The 13120-nt window shown below is 49.8% G+C and overlaps 1 protein-coding gene across 1 annotated transcript in view; it reads right to left on the bottom strand.

The window, feature by feature from the left end:
* Nucleotides 1–3278: 3278 nt before the first annotated feature.
* The window catches only part of LOC119102680 (innexin inx2-like), a 13298-nt gene continuing 3456 nt past the window's right edge, over nucleotides 3279–13120 (bottom strand). Inside the window, exons 2-3 of the mRNA XM_037226137.1 lie at nucleotides 12677–12770; nucleotides 3279–4398 (exon numbers count right to left, since the gene is read on the bottom strand). Of these exons, the coding sequence (XP_037082032.1) occupies nucleotides 3485–4398; nucleotides 12677–12770 (1008 nt within the window). The 3' untranslated portion in view covers nucleotides 3279–3484. The remainder of the gene's footprint in view (nucleotides 4399–12676; nucleotides 12771–13120) is intronic.

Genomic DNA, 13120 nt, shown 5'->3' with positions numbered 1-13120 from the left:
CTCCGATAGGGCCCGCAGGGAGACGAGGTGCCGGGTGGGTTGGTGACGCCGTGGGTAGGGGCCAAATGCCTGCTCCCCTCCCCGAAAAGGCCCGCAGGGAGACGAGGTGCCGGTTGGACTGGTGACGTGATCACCTCTTTCCCTACCCTGCAACCCGCCCCGGGAGGGCCCGCAGGGAACGGGTGGAGTAGTGACGCTTGTCATCCTGCCCTGCGTGTTCTTACCCTGCCCTGCCCCGCTCGAGAGGGCCCGCAGGGAGACGGGGTGCCAGGCGGACACATAACGCCGTGATAACCTCTTGATCTACCCCAAACAGACAAAGCTTCATGCTGCACCATTGGAGACGTTTTGGTTCATACAGCTCGCAATGATAAGGAGTGCTGAAAATGTCAGTGGCGATGATCTTTAATGCTACCCTCATTACTGTGCGCATGTTTTAAAAGGATTGGGCCTGCTGAGGATTTTGGTTAATGTGGTGGAAATTGCATCATCTGCCCTGATTTGTGGCAGGTTTGATTCGGTTTGTGAACAAGATCTGACAGACCTGGGCAGACGAGGAGAGACATACTCTATTTGCGCTGCAATAATTCTGCGATGTTTTGGTGTATACGGGATCGAAATGCCAAAAGTGTTCGGAAGTTTGTTTAAAAAATGCCACTTTTTGATCACAATATTCTGCTCGTTCAGCGGCATCAAGCAGAAAAGGTGGCTGCGGTGGCCTCACCCCCCAAAGAGCAAGAGCCTTGGATGTATTTTAAGCGGCTTAGCGCATTGTGGCATAATTTCGCTGCTCCATTTCGAACACAAGCTTTGCTGAAATTCTAAGTTCGGTGTTATTTCCGCCTATGACCTTGAAAACCCTATTTGTTGGAGACAGTTAGTAAAATTAGTTAATTGTGGCAGTTGCCAACCACTGTAAAAAAATCCTCGGATAGTTACCAAGCTGGCTATATTTGAACGCTTATTACAGTCCGTTGCGGCTGATTTTAGTCCAATATTTGCCAATACGCTTCTCTGGTCTTCGCTTTGGAGAGCGAAGGGATCCCAGCAAGGGACCGACTTCCCTTTGTGCGATACATGGATGCGGTTTTCGATCAAGGTGTTTTGTGATCTTGTTTGGTAACGTAGCTTTTTCAATTACTTTTTGTGGGAGTTTGCGTGGGGCAAGTAATCAAGTGAAGTAAAGCAAGGAGCGAGTCTGGTTTCTCCAGGGTAGAAAATCATAGCTGCACAATTTTATCTATATGTTGAGATAACATTGATATCACTTGCCAGGAAGCTCTTTGAACCTGGAGCACGCAATGGCGGTGCGTTACTGATCACCTGAAGAATTGAAGAAGATCGCAATTCGAAGAGGAGGGGACACTCGAATAGTAACAGTCGCTGTAACGGGGCAAGTGTTTTGGACGAATGGTTCTGTAGAATCTGTATTTGTGACAAAAAAGCAACGCTCTTGATCACAAATCACTGTGCTACAAAACCACAGAACCCTCTATCTTCCTTTACACATTTTGTACTTTATGTGCCGCGCTTGCTGGGTGCCGAAAACCCTTTCCTGCACCCTTTTCCGACACTTTCTATGATTTTCGAGCTCACACTCCCCTGACCTTGTTTTACCTCTGGAAGCTCCAGCCGTTTGTCAGTAACTTTATGTCTTACGGATCCTAGTTGTGCGCCACTTGAAAATGTATCAAATGTACTAGGTACCATGGCGAGGGGCTTCTATACACCAGTGGTGAGCCAACCAATCACGAGTCCATAGTGCAAGCACATTTAAGTTGTTTGTGGATATGACTTGTGCGATTACTTTCGTAATATTTTGATTCTGCTTTGAGACCATACCATGAATGATCCTTCAACCTCATCACGGAGGGCTTCTACGATAGGAGCAGTATCCGTTACAACATTCAAAGCAGGCAAGACGCTGTTGGTGAGTTGATGGTGGTGGATTTTTTTCAGACTGTACGTATTGCTTGATGCATAATTACTAAGGCGGCGACCTATGGCGTTTGCGTATTTCAAAGCCATAAAGGCTAAAGGCTTGAATTAAATCGCCACTTTTGATCCTTTGAACTCACGTTGTGTTTTAACTTACTACTGGCTGTCTTTCTTTTGTTTGGCTCCTGGCGTTTATAGCGTGGTCACGTGATGTGATGTCATCGGGCCCGCTGCAGGCCATTCAGGAGCGGGTAAAATGCATATTGTCAATGATTATTGGAACGTGTGTAGCTTCACAATCATTGAACAACACCTTAATCGGCACGTAAGTGATTGACAGGTTTATAATGCAGTCCACATGAGATACTTCAGCATTGATGCCCCGATTCCCTGAAAATCCACAAAACAGCACTGTCGCCATGATGGGGGAGGGGAGGGGGGAGGGCTAGCGATACACAAATACTAATCACAGCCATACTTGGGCTCGGTCCGTCGCTTCGTTATCATGTTTTACGACAAAGCTACTTTCTAAAAAGGGGCAACGGGCCCGGCGCTTTGTTGAGATGTAACGAACTGAGTGATTTGCGTTATTTCCGTGACTCCGCCTCGTTATCTCGTTGCCTTTGGCTTTAACGCTGATATGCGCAGAAATTAAGATGTTGAAAAAGGGGAAACAAGGCGGTTTGGGACATCACTTGAGTGTTCAACTTCTGAAAACAATCAAGTATGACGCATTGTGGCGCAAAACGTAGAAGTTAGAAAAATGCCAACACGTTTTGTTTGAAATGCGTAAAAATCCTGACCGATAGATTTCTTAGGCCTTACGCCTATACGAGAAAGGAGGCTGTGCTGCACTAGTGCCCCTTAGCTTCGTGCAATATGTACAGTAAAAAAGCTGTGCGTTTACATAGACACGAATGGCAAGCCTGCATCTAATCATTTGCAATTGATTAAACTTAATTTTTAAACGACCGAAGCGTCGGGTTTTAACAATTTGGCCAGTGCTCACTTGAAAACATCGCTCAACCAGTGCCTTGTGGTGTACCTATTAGTGGCTTAACTTCAGCATGAAAACCTCCAACCTCTAGTGCCCTGAGCCTTGTCATGAGCGCAGAGAGAGCAAGTCATACCTTTCATGTCCATACATGCAGCTTTTTTCACCAGTTTCGAACTGTCTCCTTAGGGGAATCCCTGGCTTAGGAAGCGTGATCTTTTTACATTCTTTAAACGTGTTTTTAATGCTACCGAATTGGCGGACTGAAACAGCTTCTGTTATGTTTTCTGTAAAGTAGCGGAGTAACGAGTCACGGAACTGTCATTGGAACGAACGAAGGAAAGAGTAACAGAACCATCCTTTATTAACGGTGCCCACCTGAAACCGTAGCAAGACGTATGCTTCCTTTATCATTTTCAGTGCGTGTGCTACGTTACGCATCACGAGCTTAGGCAACATCTCGGCATCAGACCTGAGTGCTTACATGCATTGCCTCCTTCTTATCAGCATCGATCACTCGCCCACGCTGACCGCCCGGCAGCCCCATCCCGGCTAGTCCAGCGCGGCGGAGCGATGGGTCACGGCGCGCTTGATGAGCGTTTGCGGGTCACCGACCCCAGCCGACGGGGCCGTGACCCTGCTCACCCTCCGACCCTGACCGTGGGTCACGGCACGCGCCAGATCGGTCACCAGCTGCCGGAACGCCACCAGGTCCATGTTGCGGGCAAGCAGCGAGAGCAGGAAGAAGTCACCGAGACGGACGCTTTCCACCAGGTCCTCCAGGTCGTGCACGTCGGCGAGCCGCGCGCGCGCCTGCAGCATCGGCACGCGCATAGCCGTGGCTGACATCATGACCACGCGCCAGGCGAAGGCCAGTACGCTGGCGGCGGCCAGCAGCACCAGCCAGAACCAGAGCAGCAGGTAGATCTTCTCGTTGAGGATGTTGAGTGCCATCACGCAGATTGAGTCAATGGACTCGACGCTGCCCGAGCCGCCGACCAGCTGGAAGTTGCACTTGGTCAGCTTGGGGAATACCTCCGTCATCGGACTGGCGCCCGGGCCGCCGCTGCCGATGAAGAAGGCCAGCGCGCGCGGCCCGTAGCGCAAGAACCGGCCGCCCAGGAAGCAGTTGATGACGAAGAAGTTGAAAAAGACGTTGGCGACGTTCAACAGCTCACATAGGACGAAGCGGAAAAAGTAGCCGTTGTAGGAGCCGAGCGTCTGCGCCAGATACTGCACGAGGTTGGCAAGTCGCGTCCGCCGCTCTTCGGGGTCCATGACGGGCAGCTGCATCTCCTGCAGGAGCGAGCTCAGCCGGCGGCCCTCCACCAGCTTCCACAGCCAGTGCGGCAGGTAGAAGGCGATGCCCTGCAGGAACAGCACGAACGGCACCCACTGGTAGTAGCCGTGGTAGTGCTTCTCGGCGCGCGCGCTGTGCGCCCCGATCCCGTGGTAGGCGATGTCACCTGGGGAACAGGGAGACGGTCACAGCGACGCCGGGTACCACATCGTGGGTGACATCGCTGAGAACACCCTGGACCGAGGGCGGAATCGCCGAGAGCACGCGGCCGCAGGTGCACGGCTGACACAATCGCGAGGAAGATCAGCGGCGGGTATCAGTTCTGCCGGCAGGCCGGTGCCGCTGGCGTGAGTGCTGTACAGGGGAGTACATGCCATGGTGTGCACGTCATAGGTGTGCCTAATAAAGGCAAAAAAGCAGCGTACCGGTGTCTTTGTCTGACGTCTATATGAGTCACGTAGCCACAGTACGTAACACGTGAGTGAGTTGAAGCGGTACATTCCCATAGGCGACAGCGATTTTCAATTCCAATGGCCGGTTGAATAATTTGCAGGTCAGCTTTGCAAGTACTTTATGCTTGCGGACATCCCAGGCAATCACACTGAGCACAAACAGCTGGATTTAGACGTTCCAGGCTGATGTTAGAAACATAAGTCAAGTTATGACATTTTTGGTTCGCAGCGAGGTATGGGAAACTTTTTCCTCGCAGGGCGCGTTACCACTGTGATTTCTTGGAATTGTAGTAGATGGGTTTTAGATGATGTTTCGGAGTAACTCTATCGGCTGTCTTTTCAGCTTCTTTTTTCGTTGGTAACGAAGTGATTCACTTGATAGAAGAAAGAAAGGCCTTCAGTTCCTGGTTTTTCGCCACTATGACCTGAAAGCTCTCATTTTCATTTAGCGACCTTCATTCGATATAGTAGGAGGCACTGCTCAAACGGCGTTATAATGCTGGATAAGGATACGTTGAGTATCGACAATGCCGTTTCTTCTTCAAAACGATAAAATGATGAAGTTTTTCCTTTACAATTTTATGAAGAAAAACAATCTGGACCCCGCTGCCGCAGGATGTCGCAATCAGCCATGCTCCAACGGGCTCTGCCGCTTGGCAGCCAGGCCGCTTGCAGTTTGTGTTGCCATGGTGTGTGATCGGTGTTAACAGTCCAGCATGGCATAGACCGGCATAGACAAATTGCATTGCCTTAACAAGGTTGTTGTAAACGTCCCTTCCGTGCTGTAGCCGAGCTGTTTCGGTTGTTGAGAACTCCATGCAAATGTGAAACATTCCTTTTCAGTGGCATTTTGCGAGCTAATGAAAACCCCATTCTGCTAACTTATTCCTTGCAGATGAATTTTGCATATTGCCTTCATTCGCTTGCAACCAAAACCGATATCACGTCGTGGGTCCTGATGGTTCAGTTGGTTAGAGCGCCTGCATTCCGATCCACCCACCCTTGACGGGGTAGGATCGGGTCGCTTTGGCGCTTGCTGTATGGCCTGCGGTCGGTGGTGGTCAGTGGTGGAGGGCGCACTAAAGGCCAGGTGACGTTGATGATGCAGGAGGGGCCATGCCGAGCATGATGGCACGGCAACTTTCGCCTCCAAATTCTGTCGTTGACCGGGAATGCGTGATCGGATGGTAGAGGTAATGGCACACTCAACAAGCACCGCTTAGCGTGCGCCCCGATTTCGGAATCCACCCAGTCAAAAAGTTTGGATTAAATCTTAAGAACTGTGTTTTTGTTGTTGTTATGCTTGCGTTGCAAATTCACAAATGAAATAGCACGTACTGTGATTGGCATGTGATGTGCTTGCAGACGTCGCGCTGTATTTTTTCTCTCTCTCTCTCTCTCTCTCTCTCTCTCTCTCTCTCTCTCTCTCTCTCTCTCTCTCTCTCTCTCTCTCTCTCTCTCTCTCTCTCTCTCTCTCTCTCTCTCTCTCTCTCTCTCTCTCCTCTCTCTCTCTCTCTCTCTCTCTCTCTCTCTCTCTCTCTCTCTCTCTCTCTCTCTCTCTCTCTCTCTCTCTCTCTCTCTACTCTCCGTCCCTCCCTCTCTCTCTCTCCCTCTGTTACCCTCTTTCTGGGTCGCTCACTCAGTGTGTTTGTAGATGCGTGTCGTGATTGCATGCGCAGCTCGTGTACGAGTTATCATGGTAATTGAATTCACTGATTCCATCGATTCTGTTCGGATTAACTTCGGTGGTCGCCTTATACAATGTCTTTATTCTCATTGCGTGAACGTTAAATACATGTGCTCTTGGGCCTTTTATCGCCACTAATCTGGCATCCAGTATCTTCGCAGTCCTCTTGTTTTTTTGCGTTCTGGAACATCACGAGATGATGACAAATGCGCCTTTGCTACAGACACCCATCCCCTCCCCTCGCAAGCATTACAGGGAATCAGTAATTGAAGCCAACGTCAATTTTGAAAGCGTCAGAGAACTGGCAAAATGCAGGCACATCCGGTATTTATACAAGCACCGCCAGATGTGCCTATGGCGTGTTGACGGCCAAACACACACAGCTTTCTACCGGAGACCTGAAGCCGCGGGAACTGGCACAAGGCCATCATGTTTGTTTGCGTGCTGCTGTGAGCAGACCTTCGTGGTTGGCTCTCGCTTGCAGTCCATGTGGTTCCGTTTCTCACAATTAACCATAGCTGTTGAGCGCCAACGTTCATGGGAAGCCTAACGTCAGCACCCGATGGAAGAAGTAGCCGCCAAGAGGTACTGGGCCGGTACCAAGTGTGTACCCTCGTCATGACACAATCACGCTTAGCGACGTAAACAACGGTGTGGGGCAAGATCCCGGCTTCTGAGCCAACAAGCTAACACTAGATGCTAGGAGATTTCGCAGAAGTTTGGCCCAAATTCGCAGGATTTCGTGGAATTCCGATGTCTAACTCCCTCCCTCCCCTCCCCCCCCCCCCCCCCCCCCCCCCCCCCCCCCCACCCCACCCCACCAAGGAAAGTTTGGCTGCATCCCTGGTCGTGCTGCACTCATTATTGAGTGGCAGCTTTAGATGGCTGGACTCGTAAATCATTTCTACCTTTCCGGTCGGTGTCCATCTATTATAGCGTGACATAGCTGGAATAAAACGGCGTCTCTTTAGCAAACTCAACATGATTGACGAAAACGATAATGGAGGAAATCACGTAAATCAGCCTCATCTGTAATATCTCGCCTAACACAGCTAAATCTCGTTATTTGCCGCATTTACACCTTTTTCTTTTGTACGGCAAGCGGATGATATCAAACAAAAACATTGCATTGGTTTATTTTTTACGAAGTGAGCAGAAAAAGATAATCAAAAAGAGGTTATGAAACCTCAATGAATTCGAGCAACTGAAGTATAATCGCTACTTTATTATCGACTCACCTTTTTGGTTGCAACACTTTGCATCAAAAGGTTGTCATAATTGAAAGCGCCAAGAACTAGTAGTCGCCTTCTTTAGAACCCATCCAGAGGACATAGCCACTCAAAAATAATTACGGTGCAAAGAGCTGCCTTTGTCAAGAATGACAACGTACGAATTTGTTTAAAAATACGCCAAGCGTAAGACGAACGAATTTAAGTCAACAACAATTCACACCCATATCTTAACGCGACCAAACTTGCGCTACTTATGTCAGTCGCCTCATCTCTGGTCATCTTTCCCAGACCTGTCTGCGGAAAATTAGAGCGCACCGGACTGTCATCAAGCCGGGCTTCTCACCACCACTGTGTTCCAACAACAGCTATGTAACCACTCGTGAATTGTGCGTGTTGACCCGTGAGTTCGCTGCATCGACCCGTGAGTTCGCTGCATTGACCCGTGAGTTCGCTGCATTGGCCCGTGGATTCGCGGTCTTGACCCGTGATTTCACGTTATTGACCCATGAGTTCGCGGTATTGATTCGCGACCTCTTCTGTGCTGACCTGCGCACCGGAGCTGCGCAGATCTTCACAGCGGAGCTGAGTGGCGCGGTCTCACCACACTCCACCCTCACCGTGACGCGGTGACGTCACATGCCCGCGGTGACAGGTCATTCGTCACGTTCGTCACGACGGAGGGGGGAGAGGGGGGGGGGGGGCACGTGTCGCGGGTGTGCCTGGCGACACGCGGCACTCTGACTCCCCCCCCCCCCCCCTCTGTCACACGGAGACGAACGCTCGCTAGAGACGGGAGTGGGTTGCAGGCTGGCGGACGCTGCCACAAAACCGACCTGGACAACTATGGAAATGGCCTGGGACAACATGGTCTTAAATTTAAGAGCCCCTTTCGGAGGCGCAGTGTACATTGTCTTTGATTGGATGGAAAATTCCGGGGCACGGGTTCTTCCTCGAATGGGATGCCGAAACCGGTACGGTTAAATGAGGAAACTGCCTTCAGCCACCAAAATAGTTCATGCGATGAGAATGCGTGTCGCGATCAGGTTCTGTTGCTGCTGAACAGCTGACGGTTGTTGAGTGAAGCTGATGGGTAGCCACCCAAAAGGGCCTCTAAACTCTGTGCTTGCGACTGCGGACCACATTGGCGGCAGGAAAGCGTCCGGTCATGTCCCACGAAGGCCTTCCAAGCTGCTTTTTTGCTGGCCGTAATCTGCCAATCAAGCGCCTCCTCCCATAAACGCCACCCACATGACGTGAGACCTCTGAAACTACATTGTGGCCCATCGGCCTATATCCACTTTTATAGCGGCGGGATTATGCCCGCCACCTGACTCAACTGGCACATCTGTTCTAAGAACTGAGAAGCGCTTTCGAAAGTCGGGAAAGGCAACGTAAGCCATTGCTTAGATCTGATGTTGCAAATGGATGTATGCACTAGAGCTGCATTTGTTTTTTTTAGCTCCGGCTCCGGCTTTGGCTCTGGCTCTGACTCCTGCACCGCCGAGCACCAAGCAACACTTAGGCGCGGCAGGATAGGGAGGCGCGGACCTGAACACACGATCTGAAAGTCATTACACGTCAAGTTCTGTACGTGATCGAGGTATTGTTTTAGCTCATGAAGGATGAGTGATGAGGGCAGCAACCAAAAGAAACGAACGTTTTCTACAAAATTAGGCGCACTTCATCAGGTAAAATGATACCAGGAAATTTGTGTCAACAGTAATTTTGGTTATTTCAAACAGGACTGGTTGCAGAAGACGATTCCTCTTTTCCATTTGCTGTTTTGTTGATAAAGTGAACTATCACCACTCATAACATAACTTTGCAAAAATACTTGGGTGTTTAAGCAACCTGTTTTCATCTGATGCAGATCTTCCACGGTCACCATGTGTTTTGTGTTAAAAGTGGAATGATTGGTTCCCAGGTGCCCTTAAAAGAATGTTTCACACAAAATTATCCATCAACAGATTTGTATTATGCCCGTCATATACGCCAAAGTAGGTTGATGAAATACACCCGCCTACTGCACCTACACGCATGGCTACTCGCGTGACACTTAACAAGATCAGACCGTAACCTGTCACTGGGTGCTGCCTTAAACGTGTGTCCCATTCCGACCATGTTCTGGCACGCTGCACATAAAACATATCACCGCTGTACACGGCGGCAACCACTTGCTGTCGGAATAGGTGGAAACCGTGATGGGATGGACTGTCTGGTTATGTGATCATGGTGGTAGACACCACCTGTGAGGAAATTGCAGAGTCTCGGGTAAAACGGCTGTGATTACTTTGCAAACCAAACATTTCCGGAAATATGCTGCTGGTTGAGAAATTGAAAGCTAGTTGAGTTATTCAATCACATCCAAAGCGTGTGCGTGATTTCTTCGTTCACTGACCCCCCAAGCGGTAAAACTGATTATTTTCTGGATCCGATTCTCCTCTGTCCTGAGCCTGTGCCGTAAATTGATATGCGGTGCTGGCAGATGAGATCAATAATGCCTTGATTATCGACTTGATAGAAGCTTTTGACAAAAAATGTTTTGCATGCATGAGCACTATCAGAACATCGGGACATGAATTTGATCCTGCTTAAGATCATTTACGTCTTTCCGCTTGTGCTCTGAGTCGCTTTTGCTGCACCAAATGATTTCTGTGGCTTGTCATTAATGGTGGGTCATCCCTGGCCTTTTAGGCTAGGAATATAGACACATCATGGAGATCCGTTGGGCATTAGGTGTGTTTCACGTGCAGTGCCAGCTTATTCACGATAGAGACACATCTAATGTTTCAAAACTGGAGTTAATAGATTTCAAATAAAGTCCACCGACAACAAGAACCTGACCGGCATCCCCGCTCGGGCACCACGTCTGCATTTCAGGATGACAAAGAGTTCTTAATAGAACGATAAACGATAAGTCATATGACTAAATTGGCAGGTATCCGATGCTCTAAGCAACCAAGATCATGATTTTGAATGGGAATGCTTTGCACATCTCCAAACCATTGTTTCCGACATACCACGTAATACTTGTTGTAACCTTGAGAAACCAGCGTTGGAGATGGAAAATGCTGACTTTTGCCCTGCTTTTGGATTTGCTTATTTTTGTTTGTTCGTCACTGATATTTCCTCGTCTTCTTTGTCACATGCTGTACGGTTTCACACTCCACATTTGGTTTGTGTGAGCAAGGTTTGTTTGGGAGCTGATTAAGTGCCATCCTTGCATCGCATTATATGATTGGCTATCATGTCCCCATTCAGAGGTAAGGGGCTGGTAAGAACAAACACTGTTTTGAGACTTTCTGGTTACACCCAATTTTGTCCTTGCAGGATTCGCTGTTTAAGGAAAGTGAATGCATGCAAGCCAAAACGATAGGCAGAAACATTGATCTATTTATTTTTGTCAACCCTTCATGGAATCAAATGCTAAAGAAAGTTCAATCTTTGGTAGGATTAAAAAACTGCGTATTAGCGCATGAATTGGCTCAGGTGTTGTTATGTTTCACTCGAGCTTTCAGGAACCAAATAGTAGTAAACATGTTCCGTTGCTCTTAGGTAGCGATCCAGTGATGCTCAAAACAGGACAAGCCTTTTCCACGAAGCTGAACATGTCAAGTACTCACAGTTGACGGAGCTACAGCCATTTTTTACCTTCATGCTCACCTGTTCTGATATCAGTATGCCGGTGCTCAATGCTGGGTCTCTAAAAGATGTATGGCTTCACATGTAAAAGTCATGCAACCGACAACGTAATACACATTTTGCGTGGCTACTGGCGATGTCACATTATTTTCTCGTTGTTGGCTTGCCTTGCTTTTTTAAGAAATGCAAGGAAGTACCTTGAATTCTAAGCGTTCGTAACCATGTTTTCAAGCTTGCTGTGTATAGCGTTCAGCTTATTCTTCGGGAGTTGCTCAGACCTAAAACTAAAAACTTCTCCAAAAAGCTACATCTCATGGAAGTGTTTTTACGGATACACCTTGACCACGGCCAACTGTGGATCATGCACCACTTTTGGTACGCGGTGTCTAAAAATAGCCACGGCCCCGCGTGTGCGGACCTAAAACATTACACCATTACTACGCTCGCAAGTGTGAATTTCTCGTGCTGGTTGAAACGGAACTGAAGATAAGGATCACGAGACGCGCGTCTGTAGCCGTGTGCGCCACGCATATAATCTTTGAGACTTGCTCAACGACATCTCCTTAGATCGCATTCCGTTATCACAAGCTCTCCATATCCTGTGAATCTCAACACCACTGTGATAGCCTCGGTGCGTCACTACGTAGGCGCCACACGGGGACGGAACTGGCGAAGTGTGAGTGTTTGTAGTGATATCGGTAATGGAGGTCATGGCGCCGATAAAAGACAGGCACGCCCGTCCATAACCGTCAGCGAGGAAGTGGCCTTGGCGGCACGGCCAGTGGCTGAGCTGAGGCAGCACCGTCAGCGCCACAGCTGACGGCCAGTGGCTGAGCTGAGGCAGCTCCGTCGGCGCCACAGCTCACGGCCACACGGCGCCGGCCACCCCCGCAGTCCGTGATCAGGGCCACGTGCTATTCACACCCGACAATGGCGCTGCCAGCTATTCCTGTCAGGTGTGGCTGTCCGCCGCGCGCACGCCGCGCGGCCGCCGCCGCCGCGGCCGCATGGCGCGACAGCGGTCACAGGCCCGTGGCAAGCGGCCTGAACGGTCGCGTGACGTTCTATGTTGACTATGCGCCGGCACAGCTCCGTCGAACCCCGACCGGCTAAGGTCGCGTTCCTGTAAAACTCAGGAGTGAGTGGGTGGTGATGATGGTGTCAGAAGGAAAAACCACACGCGGCCCCTGGGTAACGGGAAAGGAAGTGATGGGATTTGATCACTTGAGTTGTTCACTGCTGCAGAAATAATGGGCTTAAATACCCAGTGACGCTTAACAAGCAGGTGATGTCGGAAAGAGCCGTCCAGGGTGCACTACACTGCGTGGAACGAGAACGAGAATCGAGACCAAGCGTGCTCAATGTGAGGATGGCGCCGATGCAGGTACAGCAAGCGGCGCCGATCCAACAAGGCCCGACGACACCACTCACTGTGCGGGTACTGGTCGGACTTGTCCAGCAGCTTCGGCAGCGTGTAGGTGGTGGTGATCCACAGTAAGTGTGATAACGTCGTTGGAGATGCGGTCTGGGGTCGGCGTGGTGACACTTACCTGGGCTGCCGAACAGGCTGCTGGTGCACAACATCGCTGACGAGCTGACGGCAAACGAGCACGGTGTCACGGGTGCTCCCTCCCCCTCTCTCCTTCTCCTCTCTCCTCTCTCTCTCTCTCTCTCTCTTCTCTCTTCTCTCTCTCTCTCTCCTCTCTCTCTCCCTCTCTCTCTCCCTCTCTCTCTCTCTCCTCTCTCTCCCTCTCTCTCTCTCTCTCTCTTTCTATCGCACCTTGCCTTAAGACTCAGAAAACAACAAGGGTTCTTGGTTGCTAAATCACTCAACTGACATTTCAGCAAACCCAGAAAGCAAAACATATTTCGGGT

This window comes from Pollicipes pollicipes, unplaced genomic scaffold (genome assembly GCF_011947565.3).
Source record: "Pollicipes pollicipes isolate AB1234 unplaced genomic scaffold, Ppol_2.1 Scaffold_5724;HRSCAF=6776_pilon_pilon_pilon, whole genome shotgun sequence".
In the NCBI taxonomy this organism is placed as follows: Eukaryota; Metazoa; Arthropoda; class Thecostraca; order Pollicipedomorpha; family Pollicipedidae; genus Pollicipes; species Pollicipes pollicipes.
Note: the sequence above shows the minus strand (reverse complement) of the source record. Positions and strands in the feature narration are given on the sequence as shown.